The sequence below is a fragment of the Microtus ochrogaster genome, unplaced genomic scaffold (genome assembly GCF_000317375.1).
Source record: "Microtus ochrogaster isolate Prairie Vole_2 unplaced genomic scaffold, MicOch1.0 UNK51, whole genome shotgun sequence".
NCBI lineage: Eukaryota > Metazoa > Chordata > Mammalia > Rodentia > Cricetidae > Microtus > Microtus ochrogaster.
Window position 1 is genome coordinate 2152057 of NW_004949149.1, and position 21037 is coordinate 2173093.

The window sequence follows — 21037 nt, forward strand, 5'->3', positions numbered from 1 at the left end:
TTGGTATGCCAACAATGTAATAGAGAGGAAATAAAGAAAGAAGGCCTGGAGCCCATCACCACCTCCATGGGTGTGTCCCTACGTGATAGGTGTCTTCCAACCACACTCCATCTCTTTTTTTTTCTTTTTTCTTTTTTTCTTTTTTTTCTTTTTTAAATTTATTTATTTATTAAGGATTTCTGCCTCCTCCCCGCCACCGCCTCCCGTTTCCCTCCCCCTCCCCCGATCAAGTCCCTCTCCCTCATCAGCTTGAAGAGCAATCAGGGTTCCCTGACCTGTGGGAAGTCCAAGGACCGCCCACCTCCATCCAGGTTTAGTAAGTTGAGCATCCAAACTGCCTAGGCTCTCCCAAAGCCAGTATGTGCAGTAGGATCAAAAGCCCATTGCCATTAGTTCTCAGTAGTCCTCATTGTCCGCTATGTAAGTCCGGTTTTATCCCATGCTTTTTCAGACCCAGGCTAGCTGGTCTTGGTGAATTCCCGAAAGAACATCCCCATTGTCTCAGTGTGTGGGTGCACCCCTCGCGGTCCTGAGTTCCTTGCTCGTGCTCTCCTTCCTTCTGCTCCTGATTTGGACCTTGAGATTTCTCACACTCCATCTCTTAAGCCACTGCTCCCTGATAACATCAGGAACTAAGGAACAAGGCATTGACACTGGAGCTTTTAGGGCATTCTTTCCGCTGGTCTGGGTTCCCTTGTCAATGGCTGACTGGAGGGTCCTTCCACAAGTCAGGAGTGACATGTTGTCCATAAATCCATGTTTGTTTCCACGCTGGTGGCAGTTAATAGAACATACTTCATTCCCTGCATCTTTGGATCTAAATGCAGGGTTTACACTATCTGTAATGCCTTTGACATTTATTTTAACAAATAATGCAAGTGATGCAATAATAGTTCTTATGTATTGAGCATTTCATCTGAACTTGTCCACTTCATCTCCAGTCGGCATTCTGAACTGGGTGCATTGACTATCATGAGCTACAATGGCCTTTTAGTTTTAAGATTACTGAAGGTTTAATAAATCTTGCAGAGTCACCCAGCTAGATGCTATAGCAAATTATTCTATTTAATTTTATTTAAGACTTGAGAGGGAGAAAAATGTGCTGGAGAATTTTAGTCCCTCATAATCTTCTGTTTTATGATTTCATTAATCTGATCCTAAGTGATATTCAGATATTGAGCTTTGGTCCAAACCAAAATTCAAATTTAAAATGTTTTATAGACGAGCAGAAGGATCATGGGTTTATTTGTTGTAATTAAAGTGACTCTAATTAAAACTCCATTGTTATAAAACCAATCAGTACTCTGTAATTGATTTCATTTCAATCTCAACCCTATTATATCATAATCGTTACAAAAACTAGAAATAAGTTATTTGTGAGTCTGATTTACTGATCATGTCCCAAGAAAAATGCTACAGATGGGGCTAGCGAGGCCTCATTTTGTACTTAGAACTTCCCCTGTATCTCACAGAAATCTGTAAGGATTTCTACAGACTTGACAACAGGCACACGGGGATGTTTGGAAAGTGTATGGTCTACTAGTTAAGTCCTGATCGCTGTTCCCGGGAAAGCAGACCCCTTAGAGAGCTGCTGACCTCTTGTGAGCTGCTGGTATCGGTTGTAGTGATAAATAGTATGGTGAGGATTCAGTTACTTCAGTGACACACCACAAAGGACTGTTTCCAGTTTATAACAGAGAACTGGGGTGGCCCAAAGTGTCCTGTGTTTATCTAACAACCCACAGACGTTCCTGTTTTGAACTTAAATATCTTCTGGAGAAATCCTATCAACTGATTTGCATAAAAAAATCACCAGTTTGGCTCCTAAATAATAAAGTTTTAATCCTCAATTAATCGTACTTTGAATTTAAATATCCATACCCATACTATAAAGTGTATTTGCTGTCAAAAAGAGTAGGCTCCCTACAATATCCTTCCTATGCCCCAGTGTGCAAAAATGCAGGGATCCTACCAAAGGTGTCTGGTTCTATGTAGCAGAAGCATCTCCCTGAGGTAGGAAGTCTGCTAGAATACTGGCAGCTGTGGGAATGGCCACTCTTCCAGTTTAGGGTGGCTCTGAGTGTTTGGACCAGACAGGTGTTCACAGTGTAACTGGGTGTAGACATTCTTTTCTAAACAGACGAAGACACTAGAGGTGAATTCTATTGCAAATGCTGCACAGATTAATTGAAGGGAAATTAAGTTAGACAACACGCAGGAAGGACATGAAAACGCCTCAAGCTTCAGCCCCAGCTGTGTGGGATGCAGAGGAGCTGTTTGGGGTTTGTCTCAGGTGATCTCGTTAATGGGAGCAAACAGGAGAAGGTCCAGAGCTTGGCTGACTTCAGTTTTGGCTTGCTCGCGAGTCAGTCTTGGTGTCGGCTGTTTCTGGCCTCATTTCTGACTCTCCTCTTGTAGGGAAGTTTGTCCCCTCTGTCTCTTGCAGTGCTAACGCGTTCACTAGCTTAGCCCCCTAGGAGTTCTTATTTAAGACCACCGGGGTACCTGCAGGCATGCTGCACGAATCAAGGCATTCTTTCCACACAGCACAAACTTCCTGTGCGCCCAGTCTGCACCTCGGGGAGGCAGGCAACAGGTGGGGTTCATCACACTGCCAGGATTTGGCCACCTGTGTTGTGGCAAGAGGAGGGTGGCGGAAGGCAGACTGATTTGTGTTTGGCACTGGCAAGGTAATGGTAACGGTAGCAATAAAAGCTACCATGTACTTAGTGGTTTTCCTATGGCGGGCCCTGTGCCCGGTTGTTCTATGCGAATTACCTCATTTCATAGTAGGACAGAGTATTTCCTGCTGCTAGGTGCTTTTCTTCAAGAACTCTTGCGGTCAAGATCAGTAATGGAGACCGTGGGTGGGATAGGGTGTGGGAGGTTGTCAGGGAGACATAAGGTATGAGGTCATTCTTTGGAAGAAGGGTGAAAGGTCAAGTAGAACAGGACAATATTTGAGCACGGTGATCTTGCATTTCAATGGAAGCTGTTGACTTCTGAGGCCTTTCTCCCTGCTTCTGTCACAGGGCGACATGGAGGCCCTAGAAAGGCGGAGTTGGCAGGGGAGTTATCTGTGGATAAACGGAAGAGCAAGGGCGTGAAGTGCAAGGAGTTTCTCAGTGTGATGAGTCCGGGTAGGGGGAGCAGCCTGGTGGGGGCTGACTGAAAGTAGAGGGCATCAGTGCCCAGAGAGCGATGGAAAGACAGGAAGCAGCATTCGGGAAGTACTGTACTGGCAGAGTCTCTAATGGGGGTCTGGAGAGGACCAGAAGGAAGGAGCAGCCAGGCAAAGCCTTCAGCAGGTGAACTCTTGTTAAGGCTGGCGTTCCAGCCTGAGGAGGTGATGGTTAAACTGAGAATCACAGGCATGATAGGAGGAATAAACAAGAGCTGGAACTGTTTCGCGAAGGGTGCTGGGACCATTCCAGGAGAAGGCTAGGGCAGTACTGTCCAGACTTTCCAAGAGACAGAGAAAGGGAACACGAGTTTGAAATTGGGCCGGGTTGGATGGTATCAGGCTGTTATAACCATTTATAGTTATTTGGTCTGCAATAAAAAAAAAAATGTGGTCAGCATGTGGGAAGCCTGGGCTCCAAGAGCCGGTAAAGGTAACAACGGCCATCTGAGAAGTAGCTCGTCACAGAGCCCAGTGAAGGAAGAGGCATTGGTTGTCATTTGCACACGGATGGAGTGCAGTGGATGCAATCTTTCTTCTTAACATCCTGCAGCCACTAAGCCAAGGCTTTCAACTGAGATTTCCCCAGACACAGTAGATGGGTCAGCATGAACTCAGAGGCAAGCGCAGGAGACAGCTGCTGGCGTTATCCATGACGGGACAGGCTGCGGCTCTACTGCTTGAGGAGGAATGGTTTGAAAAATGAGCCACAAGCAGTGTTGACCAGTGCAACCCAGAAGGAGCTAGGCGCTATGGAGAGGAGCTAGTGAGAAATATTTACTATGAGAAATACAGTAATTTGAAGAAAAGCACAGTGAAAATTCTGAATGTGAAATGGATAATATTTAAAAAGGGGGGTGCGCTTGAAAAGCAGCTATGGTTCGGTTCCAAGGGTCCCCAAAGGCTGGCACTCTACTTGTGGCAGTATCTGGGAAGTGGTGGGATCTTTCACCTGAGAATTCGCCGACAAAGCTTCGGCCAGCGGAGGCATGTCTGCGAAGGAGATAGCACAATGGCCCCATGAGCTCTCTTTGCTCCTTGGTCTCTCTAAGTGGCTGTACTTCTCTGTCATCTGCTTCTGGCGTGACTGACGTGCATGCCAGGCACAAAGACAACAGGAGCCAGGAGGCCATGGATGGAAACCTCCAATGGTGTGGTCCCAAGTACACCGTTTCTCCTTAAGTTGCTTTATTCCAGCATTTAGTCTCGGTGACAGAAAGGCAATCCAGAAACCCACAGATCAGCCAGGACGGGAGAGGATAGCATAAAGGCTTCATGACGTCCACATGTGAGAACGGCTGACAGAATCATCAGAACAGTACAGAGGTCAAGGCAGCTTGGTGACAAAGAAGATTAAGATGTTGCTGGAGGGATGCAGAGTGTGAGAACCAGTCTGCAACAGTCTCACAGTTTTATAAAATCTCAAGCGCTCAGCCTCCACGTACCCTGGGAGCTGCAGCACTTGGCTTTTATCCCAGAGAAATAAAAATTTACATTCACATAAAACATCTACATGAATGTTTACAGCAGCTTTACTCACGAGAGCCCAATACTGACAGCAAACACATATCCATCAGCCAGCTAATGTTGAGAGAGCTATGCTTCCCGGTCCACACTGGGAAATTCAGTGAATGAAAGGGTCTAAGTTAGTGATGGACGTTTGGAGGAATAGTACAGACACTATGCTAAGAGAAAGAAAAGTATTCTAAAGAGTTTATGTATGTGTGGTTCCGTTTACACGATATTACAGAAATGACAAATATGTATAGTTCTTAAGGGTTAGTGAAGGGAGAGATGACCGGAAAGGAATCTTAGTGGTGACTGAATAGTTCAGTGTCTTCACTATATCATGGTTTTATTACTCTATGCACATGATAATTGTCATACAATTGTGGGCTTAGTTTTAAAAATATGTACATGGAAAATCTTGTGATGTCCAAGTAATTTCTGTATTTGAGTGAATTATGTAGTTCAGTTCCATGTGTTCATCATAATGTAATATAAATATGTAAGACAACACCAGCGAGCAATGGGAAAGAACAAGAAACATGTAGAAAATAAGAGTGAGGCCACCAAAGGGATAACAGAACTTACAGAAGAGGAGAAAGCAGTGAAAGATATACTTGAAGAAAACATGAAGTCGAACATTCAGGAAAGAATGGAAGGCCTCAGACTGAAAGTATGTTCATGTTGCACCAAAGTAATGGCTGAGGGCTTGCAAGCATTTACAAAGACAGATAGCATGCAACTTTGGGCTGGAGAGGGAGAGCAGATGTTGCTGAGGAGAGAGGACAATGGCTCGAGAGCGCTCAGCTGCAGCAGTGCTATCAACAGGAAAAGCATGGGGACCCACGTGCCATTTGCTATGCAAACCCAACTGCACCAACGAGCAACCAGAAGAGCCGAAAAAACAAACCCAACGAGAGTTTAGTTTAGGGTTTTGGGTTTTGTTTGTTCATTTTCATGTATGTCTGCTTCTGTGTGTACTCAGTTACATGTGTGCATGCACACAGGTGTGCATGTGTGCTTCCATGTGTGTGTCTGCTTCTGCATGTACTCACTTACATGTGTGTGTGCACACGAGTGTGCAAGTGTACTTCCATGTGTGTGTCTGCTTCTGCGTGTACTCACATGTGTGCATGCACAAGGGTGTTCAGGTGTGCTTCCATGTGTGTGTCTGCTTCTGTGTGTACTCACATGTGTGTGTGCACACGAGTGTGCAAGTGTACTTCCACGCGGAGGCTCCAGAAGGACATCTGGAGTCTTTCTTGCCCATCTCCACATTGTATTTTCAAGCTGAGTCTCTCAATCAGGCTCAGAAATCACCTGATATCACCGAATCTAAGCAGCCAGTCTGCTCCAGAGATCTAGTATCTACCTTCTGAGCTCTGGAAGTCCTCAGGAGTGGCCACTATGTCCATCCAGCTCTTACTGGATTCTGCAGCTCCAAACTGTGGCCTTCAGGCTTGCTGTTTGCGTGGCAAGCCCTTTAACTCCTGAGGGATATCCCAGCCCATGGTCAGTGGTTTTATTAGACTATCGATTGCTATCACACTATGTCATGAAACTGATCAGACAAAATTAGGAATATAGAAGATTTGACAACAAGAACTAAGTTTGATCACTGAGACATTTATAGCCATCAGGGAATAGATATTTTTTTAAAAAAAAAAATACAGATAGAACCCTCTCCCCTAAAAGATGATCAATTTCAAGAGACTATGTATGCTTCTTGGCTATACTATGAGAACAACAAAGTCATAACTACCAATAGCTAACTAAAATCACATACTACATACTACTAAATAAGTAACTCTTGTGTTTAAAATGTTTAAAATGACATCTGTCCCTTTGGAATTTTTATGTCTCTCAGCGAAATTTTATTGCATGTTTCTCTTCATTTAGCTCCAATGTTTATTAAGTTTATTCTTAATGGTTTTATGTTGTCAACCATGAAGTGCAAGTTTGCATAGACCATTTTGCCTTTAGTTTCTCATGGATTAATGTGTGTGAGAAACTCTTCGTTACTGCATGTTGACTTGAATCTTGTGTTTTACTAATTACCTTCTAATTTTAATTGCAGGATTATGTTGACTTTTATATACATGGTCACTATGGCCATTCTTGTTTCCCACAACAGAGTGGAAAGCATCGATTCCACCCACACCTCAGTGGCCAGACAGTAAGCATGTGGCACCATTCAGCAAGAGAGTACTGCTGTATTCTATTTGGAAGAGCTCGATTTCGAAGTTTTGCACCTGCATAAATTAAAAATGTTTGCTGGTACAGAAAATCATAACAGCTTTTGATTTACATGGTGCTTTACAGTTTTAAAACCGCCTCATGCACACCCCGCTTGAGACTTGACAGTAGTCAGAAACTAACTACATTTTTAAGTGAACTATTTTAAATGTATAAGTAGAAACTATTTACAAATGAGCACTGAGTGTTTTTCTTATAATTTCCTAAAGTCTAGATAGCGAACAATAAGACAGACTAGAACACAGATTAGGGAGGAGAGGCCAGTACAGAGATGTTCACACACCCAGGTGCATAGGGAGGAGTAGGTGATGGTCTCCCTACAGTGCTTTGTGCTCTGCTGATGTCCTGGAGATTTTGCTAACACAGCGATTAAGCAGCCGGCTTGAGTGTGTCAGGAGATTGGACTAACACAGCGATTAAGCAGCCAGCTTGAGTGTGTCAGGGGAGGCTTTCTGGTCACTAATCACCCTTGGGCTTTGTAAGCTTTGGATTCCTGACGTACACACATTTATCAAATAGGACTGTGGCTGCTGAGCCATGTCACGGATAGCGAGAGCACTACACACAGGGTGTTTCTGCTGGCACTGGGGGTGTCTGTGTTGGTCACACGGGATTGTCTCTAACTGGAGAGGTTTTCCAGGATGCACAGTGATTACACTGCAGCAGTTTCTCACCACTCCGCAGCCGGAAGTATGTTCGGAAGGAAACTAGATGGTAGACAGGGCCCATTTGACTAAAGCAGGCATCTGGCAGCAAAGTGTCTTGGTGTCATGGCAAACGTGAAATTACCCAAATAGCTTTGACTATGTGGGTTTTACCCACACCAAACATCTATCTGTGTGTGTCACTGCTCAGACCCAGGAGCAGCATTTACCCCTGGACTGTTCCTGGTGCCTTCCGGCAAACCCTGCCACACCCCATCAGAGCTCTCCTTCCTCTCCTCTCCGGTCTCTTGCACGCCCACAGCCACACTTCTGCTGCAGGTGTGCATCTGGACAAAAGTGAAGATCAGGGGAGAGTGTGACTACTCACATTGGTGCCCGGGTCCCCTCAAACAAACTAGGTCCTCCTGGATTTTGTTCACTGATCAGAATAATTCATCCAAATGCAGTTAACTTTACACCAGGACACCCAATTTAGTGTGTGTGTGTGTGTGTGTGTGTGTGTGTGTGTGTGCGTGCGCGTGTGTGCACGCCTGTATGAATTTCTGTGTACCATGTACATTCAGGGGTCCACAAAGATCAATAAACTACATCATATCCCTTAGATCCCTTAGATATGAAGTTACAAGCAATTGTGAGCCCTTTGTGTGGGTGCTGGGAGTTGAACTCGGGTCCTCTGAGAAAGCAGCAAATGTTCTTAACCACTCAGCCATCTCTCAAGCTCCTAGGCATCCAGTTTTTAGTGACTATTCCCACTGGGATAAATTCATATCCCCAATGCAACTTACTGTACAAAGTATACAGCCTAAAGTACAAAGAAAAACATAAATTAGTAAGCCTTGTGTCCAGACCAATAGACCTGCCCCATGGCCCTGCTTGCTTTCCTCCTTCCCAGGGCATGTCGTAGGTCCTGAAGTACCCACAGTTGTAGACACAACAGGCAGTCACGAGGCACTTAGGTTTAAAACAAACAGTTTAAAATAGTTAATTATACCTTACCCCGCAGAAAGAGAAAATGTTTTCTCAGATCCCTGAAAGCAGATAATGCATAATTCAGAGCCTCGCGACGATCCAAGCTTTTGGGGCCTATTTTTAAAGCGCTGCGCTGGATTAAAACATGCCATCTGGTTCCAAAGAGCAAGTCTGAATGACTGTACTGCACGGGCTCCCAAGTGTGAATTCCTAATAGGAAAACTGGAGACCGGTGTGGGGGCTGGAAACGGGTGAAAGGCTTTAAGACTGAAAGTTGGGACAGGTTCAGCAAGAAGTAGATCAACCTCATAAAACAAACGGTACAAAATGAAGCCGAGAATTTAGTGGGAAAGTAAATCACATTCTAGTCTCCGTCCTTTCTGCTTATCCGTTAAGAGAACTTAGTAAATACTGTTTTGTCAGCAAGCCAAGTATTTTGGTTGCTAAAGGTTTAAAATAAGGATGGTAAAACTATATGGTTTAGGAAAGCTGTTTTTAAATAAGAAATTCTATGGTCTTGGGAGGAAACAAACCTTTTAAAGAGAGTATCAAAACTGGAAGTAACTAAGAAATAATTCCATTTGGCTGTCAAAATATAAATTTGTGCCTGTCTGAGCATAGAAAGCCTCTTAACCTACCCCCACATCCTGCCTTTACAAAAATCTAATCTAGAGCTTTAAATAAGCCTAGAGAATATAAACAAGGAAATAAATAGAAAATCATGACCCTCTCTCAAGCCCTCATCTATCTCCAGAATAACTGCAACTCTGGGCTGAACCCCACCCCAGGCCAGATTAGTCCAGAGTACAGAGCAGATCATATTTCCGTACAGGCAAAACCTGGGAGTGGCCTTAATCCCTCACAAAACCCCAGACCACAGGAAGCCATTAGCCAGAATAAACACAGCGTGAGAAGGGGCTGCAGGAGGTGGGGGGAACGTGCGGCCAAGTTACAATTCAAGCCATGAGTTTCAGGGGCTCTTAAAGACAGCAACAAAAACTGGACGCCCAGCAAAGAGCTTGATGCTCTTCTAATATCAATGCAACAATACATAACCAATGGCTAGTCTCCTTTGTGTGCACCTGGGTTGCTTTTTGAATGATGTAAAAATGTGTTAAAGTAACAAATACACGGTCTAAGGGAGCTGACTGACTTTTAAAATACTTAATCAGCCTGTAGGAGACATGGTCAAGGATGTGTGACTGAAGCCGTGAATAGAGAGTAAAGTCGAAGAGACTAGTAACATCACCCCCACCACTACCCACCCATACACACACACACACACACACACACACACACACACACACACCACACACACACACACACACACGCACACGTGCACGCACGCACAGATGTTATCTGGTTCAGCCTAGCTGAGCGATCCTGTACCACCTGGCTGCCAGAGCACAGTCTGCGAGCATCTACAGCAGGCTTTCATTTCCTCCCTGAATCTACAACTCCCTAAATAGTACGTGGGTTCCATTTCGTTTAATCGCCTCAGGTAACAGACTATTTCCGCCTGGATGTGGAATGGTGCATGCCACTCAGCTTGCAGCTTCTCCTGCAGATTGAACTGTGGGATTCTGTTCCATGTTTCAGCCACGGCGACAGGTTGGGTTGGCTCCTTTGAGTTTGGTGTCCTGTGCTTACGAAAAGACCCTGTGCATTAATGCTTAGTCCTCACTGAGACCAGCCTCTCATCCAGTACCGTGACACATATGACTGAGTCCCAGAAGAAAGCCTCTTCCTTCTAACTGTGCAAACCCAAGGGCACTGTGGTGGAAATATATGAGGTCATATTGTTTCAGGGTTATCTCCCTTCATCTTCCCTTTGCTTGACATGAGAACACATAACCATTTCCACTGAATTGGGTAAAATATGCAGAAAATAGCTCTGAGACCGTTATATCAGTTAGCCAGTCCTGTCAGAGATCTCTAAGAATCCATGACTTCTGTTGCTTGGGTAGTCACTGTTGGAGAAAATCTCTTTTAAAAATGGTACTCAGAGATCTGCAACTGAGTGTTTGCAGAGTACGTGAGGGAAAAGGGAGAGAGCGCTGAGGTCGGGGCCAGAAGCTGTGCCTCTGATTCCTTGCCATGGAGTGGAAACATCTTTGGTTGTTCCTGGGAATCTATGGAAGGGTCCACTTGGACCAAATTCAAGGGCGGTACCTTAGAGAGTGGAAAAGTAGCCTGGACATGGCCTTGCTGGTGTCTGAATCACAACATTGTGTGTGTGTGTGTGTGTGTGTGTGTGTGTGTGTGTGTGTGTGTGTGTGTGTGTGAGCATCTCTGGGGAGCTGATAGAAGGCAAGATGAGACTCAGACTCTGGCTGTTAGGTTTCTCAGCTTTGAAGAAGATTCTGGAAGTGAAATTTTTAGATTTGGGGTTCAAGGGGAACATTGAGTTGGATTGTGCTTTGAAGCTAAAGAACGTTATTAGAAGACGTATTAACATTGTAACAGACAGCCACGTGGCAGAGGGGGAGAGGTATTTGGGGCCTTATTAGAGGTTTCAGAGGAAGAGTGAGAGGCACATCGTGTGTTTTGATGGAAGTCCTTAACACATGCTCGCAGTCAGGGATGATGGCCGGGAGGGCACAACCTAGAAACGCAAGTTACCTTTAATCCTAGAGACCAAATTACTATAGTTGGGAGAACTGTCGATCAAAATGATGACACTTTACAAAATGGCATGGCCCTGGCTAACAGGAAGCAATGCCATCTCTTAGTGCCCTCCCACACATTTCACTCTGACTGCCTCCCCTCACCCAACCCTCATTCCCGCTTCCTCGCCCCTCTCACCCCAGGTGTGGAAGACATCGTGGCTATAATGATTCCTGAGCCCAAAGGGAAGGAGATAGTAAGCCTGCTGGAAAGGAACGTCACCGTGACCATGTACATCACCATCGGGACCCGGAACTTGCAGAAATACGTGAGCCGCACGTCAGTTGTGTTTGTGTCCATCTCCTTCATCGTCCTCATGACCATCTCCCTCGCATGGCTGGTCTTTTACTACATCCAGAGGTTTCGCTATGCAAATGCCAGGGACAGGAATCAGGTGAGTCTCTCGTTAAGAAAAGCATCGCTTTGTAAACTTAATGCCAGCAACACATATTATGGTATAAATTGTGCAACTCACAAATAACAGGGTAGGATCAAAAATGTCTGCCAACTCCACCCCCAAAACACTGCCCTTCTGCAGTGCAGCTCTTCAAAAGCCTCTCACCCTGCTGTCTTCTGATGCTTTATTGATACTGCCATCTACTGATGCTGGTGATTGAGTCCACGCTCCCTCCCTTTGCTCATTTTTAAACAACCGTTTATTTAAGTAGATTGACAGGAGCCTAGATTGTACTAAATAGTGACAACCTGACTCAAAAATAACCAGGATTGTCTCCTTGGGAACAGAAGGGAGGATGAGAATTTTGTTTTTAAAATAAAACTGTTTTCTTAACTAGTTCATTTTTGAACATATATATAGTATAAAATGTGAATGGTATGCAATGAAAAAATCGCCTTCCATATGAGTCCATAGAGTATCTTTTAGGGATATTTTATGCATGTCTCAATGCATATGCTTCTATATATAATCACACTTTTTAAAAACAGAAAGAGAGCATATTTAACTCTGCCCCTTTCTCTCTCTTCATCATGGAGATTAATTCATCCCAACACGAAATCCAAGAGCCTTCTCGTTTCTCATGAGTGCCCAGCATGGCACTGCTTTCATCATCAGATTCATTCACCCAGTTCCTATTAATGGGCATGCTTTCTCTTTCAAACAAGACACACACATGCGATACTTAGCACATATTTTAGCGTATCTATAAGGTAAGTCCTGGAAGCGTAATTGCTAAGACAATAGAATATGTATTTAAACTACGATGACTGCAAAGTTGTCTTCCAAAATAACATTGTTGAGCCAATTTCTGTTTCAACCAACAATATTTAAAAAGTATTGTTGGGGACAGCAATTTGGCTCAGCAGGCAAAGGCGCATGACTTCACTCCTGATAACACGAGTTTAAGCTCCAGAATCCACAGACTAGAAGGAGAGAAGTGACTCCCACAAAGCAGGGCATCCCCCTGCACCTCTTGGAAGAAGCACAAGCATATGTACATACATGTATACAGACACACAGATGGACAGACACACCCTCAGAGACACACATACACAAATACATGTTTTTTCTAAAGTAGCTTTCCATATCCTTACCGAATGTTGCAGCTTTTTATTGATTTGATGAATAGAATCGCTCTCTTCTTGGTTTGTTGCCGTGGTGCTGGGTGTTGAACCCTTGGACTTGTACATGCTAAGCCACAGCCCGCCACCATGCTACATTCCCAACTATAACGTTTTAAATTGTAAGTAATGCTAACCATGTGTCCAAGCACAGTATAAAATACGGGTCCCTGTTACAAACCTCCTTCTGCCATCTGATGGTCTTTTCAGTAGAGTGGTTGGATACTTTCCTATTAGTGTGTATCGGGTGTTTATTGGTCAAGGAAATTAGCCATTGTTGTTTTTACAATATGGGGCTACATAATGGGGCTTCCCATTATCTTTGCCTGTATCTGTGGTTCTTGAAGCGTGAAGATGTGTCGCTGTGACTAAGTGGCTGAAATCTATCCAGTCTTGAATAAACCACTAAAGCTTGTGTAACCAGATCTTTTCTCTGAGCCAAAACTTTAGAAAAAAACATTCTCTCTCTTTTCCTCCACCTCATTTTGATTTACCTTTTGTAGCTAAATCTTACAGAACTTTTCTTTATGAAGAATGAAGCAGAGGCGCAAAATTTTTTATGAAGACCTGCCATTTTTATAACTGGCACATGCTGAATAATGAACTTTCCCCTCCTGTACAGCAGCCTCCTTTAGCAATACGAGATACCCCTGTGAGAGGCACTTATCCTGCTTCAATGCTCTCTGAACCATTCCCTCCGTCTGCCTGAGCTCAGTACCGCATTCTCCCAAGAACTACAGAATTACCACACATCTCCCATCTGTGGATCCCCGTGCTCCCACCCAGTGTCGTATTGCTCCAGTACCGTGTTCTCCCAAGAACTACGGAATTACAACATCCCTCCCATCTGTTTCCGTTGGTCTCCTCTGTTGTGTTAATCTTTACTACGTTTGTGCTTAAGAGTGTGGATTTCATGCCAACTCTCAAAGCTATAGGATAACTCCGGCTAAGTTTATAACTGGGATGTTGAGCCTCCTAAGCACAGTTTATGTTTTTGCTCTTTCTTGACTCTTTAGTCTCTGGTAGCACTGTTAAAATCTGTCAATCTGACAGTTTTCTTATGCTTGTTCCCAGTTATTTAATCATTATGTGTTGGCTTAGTTGTTTCTAACTTTAAACATCCTGCTTCATTTCACTGGCATGCATGCCCAATAACCCCTCTGAATAAGCTAAAATGACATGGATGGTAATCTCCCATCCTATAGTATACATGGGCAGCCCGTATATGGCGGTTCTGTTGAACCTGTCCATTTGGGTTTCATGGTCTAAGTTGATGAGGACGACTGACCAGGTCTCTTCCTCAAGAGGGCACCAGATCTCATTACAGATGGTTGTGAGCCACCATGTGGTTGCTAGGAATTGAACTCAGGACCTTTGGAAGAGCAGGCTGTGTTTTTAACCCCTGAGCCATCTCTCCAGCCCCATGAAAGGGAATACTCTCAATTTAATGAAAATTTTAAGATAAATTCCATCATATTATTTTCATTCAGTTTTATAGGTTGAGATATTTTCTCATGCTACAAAAGATGAAATTTTGCAAACGTCAACTTTACTGAGTTTTTTTTAAATTAAGAATGAATATTTAATTTTTCAGTGGTGACTTTTGATAGCAGTTCCCAGTGAGTGGCATCCGTTATTATAGTCATGGTGGTAACTGGACGATTACACATGAGTCCAATTCTGTGTCCTCTCTAAATGTTCTGCAGTCGTGGTGCATATAAAACCAGTTCGTCTCAAGGTGGTGAGTGTGGCATGTGTCCAGCTGACTCCTATAGAGTTCTGTATGAAATATGTATTTGTACATTGGTTATTAAAAAGATAGTCATCAGTCAACCAGACAGTCATAAATAAAAATATGTGGTTTTTCTGCTCTTGGAGAATCTCAGCAGCCATTTAGTGCTTAAGGCGAGAATGAAATTGTTAGTTGTGAACTAGCTAGACCTTCAATTAGTTGCATAGTCATTTTGGTCACTCTGCTTTCTGCAGGTGGACAGGGCTTGCAAGTCCATTAGGCGCGCACATGCTCGGTGAGACGTTTATTAACTTTCCTGGAATTACAGTGTGTTATCCCCAAGGTCACTCAGCGATGGGACCGTGTTAAAAGTTAGCCCTGTCTCCAGATCAATGTGAACCCTACATTTTTAGCCCCTTTGAAAGAATGGAATAAGAACTTGGGACAAAACGTCTTTTGATAGCCAGTGTTCCAGTCTGCGCAACAGACCAGGACAGCTGTGCAGAATCTCCAGAATAAGCAGCGGGTTGACTTGAATTGTTTCTTTTTATTAAAGTGTCACTGACCTTCAGAAAGAGTGAGCCTTCGGGTCGTTGTCTTCTTCTTCTTCTTCTTCTTCTTCTTCTTCTTCTTCTTCTTCTTCTTCTTCTTCTTCTTCTTCTTCTTCTTCCTCCTCCTCCTCCTCCTCCTCCTCCTCCCTCCTCCTCCTTCTTCTTCTTCCTGTCCTGGAACTAGCTCTTGTAGACCAGGCTGTCCTCAAACTTACTGAGATTAGCCTACTTCTGCATCCCGACTGCTGGGGTTAAAAGTGTGCAGCACCATTGCCCAGTGCCTTCAGGTCTTTATAGGACCTCAGTCTGGGCTAAGGCAGGAGAGGAGTTCATCTCATGTCGGGATGTGTTCTGCTGGAGAGTATCTGAAGGAGGCCTGAGCTTGAATTAGCCTGTCCTGGATGTCCACCTGGCTTCCTGTGGCTCATAGTCTTAAAACTTTCCCCAGCTTCTTACATGATACGGATGCTTTCCATGCTGTCCTGAGATGGTCAGGTCAGTGCAGCTGCCCTTGGGGTGAGATCCCTGGGTGTTGGCAGCGAGTCTTTGACATGGAGACACAGAGCAAGGACTGCAGCTGAGAGCGAAGACCAAACTCGACTGCTGTGCCATGCTTCCTAAAATACAGTGGCAGTTAAAGGTGCCAGTCTGGGAATCAGGGCCAGTGTGGGTCAAACATTTGATGAGTCCATGAGAGGCATGGACTTACATGAGCCGTTTCTCCTACCCAGGCCCAGAGGCCCAGATCGCCTCAAATATAAGGTCAGAGTGTGGGAGGATCAAACAAGAAATGTTTAGCATTATCAGAAGGATGTCAATAGAATCACTCTAATAGGCAAAGCAAGGAGCTCTTAGAAAATAGCATTTAAATGTAAATAGTTCATTTCATATGTGTGTGTATATAGATATGAGGATTTTAGTTCTTATGACACAGTTTGAAACAAAACAGGATCATCTTTCTGACTCTCCTCTAGAATTATAGAGAAATGAGGTTTATAAATATAATATCCAGTGAACCGTGGTCATGCACACACATCACCTCGAAGCAAAGCACACACCAACGCCCCGTCTCAAACAAAAATAAACTTTTAAGAATTTCACTATAGAGGAAAAATATAATTTTCTTAGAGACTTATATTCCATGAAGCACTCTTTAAAAAATCACACAAAAATGAAAATACAGTAACAAGGAAACAGAAGCTCTGCCTTTCAGAGCAAGAGCCCTTCCCACACCAAACTCCCCTAGCAATTATCTCCTGGTCTTCCAGGAAGGGAAGAACTCTGACCACATCCTGTGTGTGCTTTGTAAATGCCTCTGAGTGTATAAATAGTTTTTAAAGTTATTTTCTCATTTGTTACCTAGACAAGTGCTCTGCCATGTTGGAGTAGCAGCGACAGAAACACACATTAAAATAGGCAGCAGACACCGAGCAAAGGGCCGTAATTACTGTGGCCCGCGGTGGGCTTGGACTACAGTGAAAAGGCTAAGGTGTCAAAATAAGGGGCTGTTTCAAATTCTTGTGGATCCAATAAAGAACACAAAATACACCCTAATCTACTCCTACTGTGCCAGCCCATGGGGAAGTGGGAAAGAGACCCTGTTTGTCCCTTCTGTCCTTCCACTCAAATGAGAACACAGACACTCCAGCCTCATATATAAGGGTTTCTCTGATTCCCCAATACCAGCCAGTAGTCTAACTCTGTTCTGACACATGGAAATACTGCTAGACCCCAAGGTGAAGGAAGGACTCTGTCCCACAAGATGAACATCCTAGATGTGTGTCAAGTCCAGGTTACATGCTTGTGCATCTGGAAGACAGGTTGTACATAGGGAAACTCTTGCCTTATGTTTTCCTGTTCATCCTAAAATGTTACGTCTTGGGACAGCCAGTTTCAACGAGACAGAATGCTCAGTATGGAAGGCGGGCCATCAAATGTCTATACCCTGTCCAAAAGGGATAACTCTCCATGCTCAGCAGCCTGGGAATTCTCTAAACCCTGTTTGGGGCTATGTGGGAGCTTCATTACCTATGAAGAAGGGATTAAATCATCATCGTTCATGGTGATCAACGCAACCTTCCATCTCTCTCTTTCCCAGGAAGAGCGAGAACAAGCTTATTTTGAGCACTTACTCCACAGTCAAGGCCTCTGCAGCTGCAGGGCTTCTGTGGTAAAAGCATCAGCAGACAGCACTGAGCTCAGGGTACAAGCGGTGGTAGGTCTAAAAATCCGCACCTCTAACCACAAAGTCCTGAGGCAGCCAGCCCCATCCTTAGGGACTTTCCAAAAGCCACAGTATTAATATAAAGCCAGGGGTGACTGAAAGGGCTTGTTTGGAATAACCAGCCCGGTTCCCAATTGCCACTCCCATCCTTAAATTGCAGGGATTTGGGGAGCTCAGCCAGAAGCTAAGATAAAGAAGAAAATGTGTATTTTCTATTACGTGCCACAATATCACATGGCCTAATTATTGACTCCTCTGTTTGCTCTCAAGAGTGTTCCACTTCGGCTGAGAAGTCATACAGTTGCAATATGTCTGAGAGGAGCAGACAATTGGGGGTGTAATTGGCTCGAGTTCAAACGTCTACCATTGGTGGGGAAGGCAGAAGGGGTCCAGTGCGGTTGGTTTTAACGTTGCGTTTGGCAACATTAAATTTAAAGCGCACTGGATATTGGAGCAGAAGCACCTGGGAGGCTTCTCACTATGGGGTTGCTCCTCGGAGAGAAGTCAGTGGTGGAGAAGCAAATACAGGAAGCATCAGTTCAAGCTATCACTAAAGCATCAGGAAGAGCAGGCTCACCTGGACAATGGGTACTCTGGAGAAGAGAGAGGTCTGAGCCTTGAACTTGGGATATGCAAATATGACTTAGTACCTTCCCTAGTCTCTCCATTTTGATGCTGTTACAGTTATGGAGATTGATCTGTTTCCTTGTTCATCATAGAGGTCATGGCTAGCACACCACTAACACAGGAAAAGATACGGAGAGACCAACATGGCAATTAGAACTCATCAGTTTATATCTGGTCTTCTTCCAAAAAGATCGAAGAACCTGTGAGGAAATGTCTATCATCCTTAGAGTCAATGAAGAAGAAGAAGCCACCTAAATGTGTGACTGGGCAAAGAGTCCAACATTCTGGTGATAGACTGGGTGAAGGTGGCAATGCCAGGCTGCTAAGATTCTTCTGGAGTATCTGTGCTGCATTCCTTTCTCCTGAGCAGTCAGACTTCTCAGAAATGAAGGCTTTCAGGAAAGAGAAGCAAACATGACCTTTACAGTTTCGAGTTTGTTTGGTTTTTGTGGGGAGAGGGACTGTAGCTCCTATGACTCACCTTAGAGAATAATTCAGCCTTCTGTGACTTATTTCAGGGCACCAGAAAAGTTCCCTGAGAAACCTTGCTTCTGAAGCTGCTTCTAAGACCCTCAGGTGCCCCTCAGTTCACAGGGCATTTTTAAATTTTTGTGGTGGTTTTCCCCCTTATTTATTACTCCGGAACAAAAAGAACAACAAATACCTCACACTGCCTGGCTCCATAATCACCATGTGATGCAGAATCTATGTCTCAGAAGTTGAGTTTCCTGTGCCCTGGAGGTTGGGTCATTTGTCCTGCCCTGTCCAGGTTGGGTTGCCATATCTGTCCTTAAACACTACTAAAATGGTATTTTTTTTCTCCTCAAAAGAGATAATATCTATCACAATGTACAGAATGAGGCTTGGTTTTAAAAACTGCAAAGAGAGAATGAATCTATAATAGCATATTTCTCAGAATGATTGGGTGAAATTTGATTTCTGGAAACTTCCGGAAGGGAGCCTCTAAGGCCTCATGCCTATGACTTCCCCGTTTTCTAGCTCACTGTCTCTGGGATGTTAGTCCTGGGAACTTAGGAAGCCCTCCTCCTAAGTGACCCTTCAGGAAACCACTTGTACCCTCTGGGCTGAGGCCATACAAATGGTAGGAACAGTCTGTCTTTCCAATCCCTGTCCACCAGCTGTCTTGTTAGTCATGATCCCGGGTACCTTAATACCAGCTTGCTTGTCATTTCCTGAATAGACTTCACTATTTTTTTTCTTAAGAAAGGCAGCTTTCACTGTCTCTTTAAAGAGCATAGGAAGAGGCTTTTCTCGGGAAGAGAGACTGGGAATGTCTTCAGGCATCGGTAGGTATAGTTCCTTAGCAGTTCCTACAAAACCACACACACACACACACACACACACACACACACACACACACACACACAAAGTCTATACAATTTTCATGTAGATGTAGACAAAAGTAAAGATAAATACATGGCCAAAATTTAAAAGCATGCTTTTCTAACTTTTCTTACACACTCATGTTTATGGGCATATGTCATTTGCTAAAAAAATGGATCAAGTGAAATACACTTTTGAAAGCATTCTTTTCACCCAGATGTGGCAGTACATGGACACATACATGCCTCTAACTTCAGCACTCTGGAGGTGGACACAGGGTGATGGAAAATAGCTGACCACCCTGGTTCCCTAGGGAGAGCCTGGCACAGCAAAGCAGGACAGGAGGGAGGGAAGAGGAAGAGAAGTGGACAGCTTCTAGTTTAGCTGCGTTTTAGTGTAATCTCTGGCCACTGTTTGAAAACACTATTTTTAACCTAATTTCTCCCTTACTCGTGGGAAATAAAAAATTTAAACTGGGTGGTGGTAGCACACACCTTTAGTCCTAGCACTTGGCGGCCAGGGGCAGGCGGATCTCTGTGAGTTCGAGGCCACCCTGGTCTACTGAGCAAGTTCCAGGACAGCCAGGTCTACACAGAGAAACCCTATCTTGAAAAAAAAAAAAATTAAGTGATTGAATTGAACACACTATTCTTAAAATACCATCTACACATAATTGAAAATTTTTCTAAACTTTAAAAAAGAAAAATTAGCCAACACTTCATGGTACTGAAGAGATAGTTCAACGGTTAAGAGCACTGGCTGCTCTTTCAGAGGACCCAAGGTAAATTCCTAGCACCCACACGGCAGCTCACAACCATCTTCAACCTTAGTTCCAGGGGATCCAATGGCCTCTTTCTGGCCTCTATGAGCAAGCAGGGACATGCTTGACACATGTACAGGCATGTTTACAAGCAAAAGACTCATATATAAAGAATAATTTGAGTAACGTTTAAAAATAAAAATGAAGGCATACAACATCTCTTGATCTGGGGTTCAAGTGTCTTTTTTAAGCAGACCTGTGGCATTTACTCCTAAGACTAAAAGAAAGACGGTTCTCTACCTTTCCCCCAGTGCGTGGTAGTTACCCATCAATACTGAAGGCTTCACCAGACTGGTTACTCAACTTTACTACCTTACAGAAAGTATCAGTACAGTTCAGCGGATCTCAACCTGCGGGTTATGACCCCTTTGGGGTCTCCTAAGGCGATCAAAAATCACGGATATATACATTACAATTCATAAAAGCCGCAAAATTACAGTTATGAAGTAGCAATGAAAAGAATGTTATGGTTGGGGGTCAGCACATGAGGAGATGTAGTAAAGGATTTCGGCGTTCGGAAGATACACTGCTGGGGTTTTTTTGTGAGGCTGAGATCCATCCACGAGGTTCCTCTGCGAGGCTGAGATCCACCCACGCGGTTCCTCTGTGAGGCTGAGACCCACCCACGCGGCTCCTCTGTGAGGCTGAGACCCACCCACGTGGCTCCTCTGTGAGGCCGAGATCCACCCACGGGGCTCCTCCGTGAGGCTGAGACCCACCCACAGGGCTCCTCTGTGAGGCTGAGACCCACCCACGCGGTTCCTCTGTGAGGCTGAGACCCACCCACGCGGCTCCTCTGTGAGGCTGAGACCCACCCATGCAGTTCCTCTGTGAGGCAGAGACCCACCCACGCGGCTCCTCTGTGAGGCCGAGACCCACCCACGCGGCTCCTCTGTGAGGCCGAGACCCACCCACGC

At 44.4% G+C, this 21037-nt stretch overlaps 1 protein-coding gene across 2 annotated transcripts in view; it reads left to right on the forward strand.

Annotated features, from left to right (window-relative positions):
• Rnf150 (ring finger protein 150) overlaps positions 1-21037 on the forward strand; it is a 222625-nt gene that overhangs the window by 127098 nt on the left and 74490 nt on the right. Inside the window, exon 2 of one of the 2 annotated variants that reach the window (XM_013354611.2) lies at positions 11388-11638. In XM_013354611.2, coding sequence (XP_013210065.2) covers positions 11388-11638 — 251 coding nt within the window. The remainder of the gene's footprint in view (positions 1-11387; positions 11639-21037) is intronic. The other variant, XM_026777260.1, reaches the window with a different exon arrangement.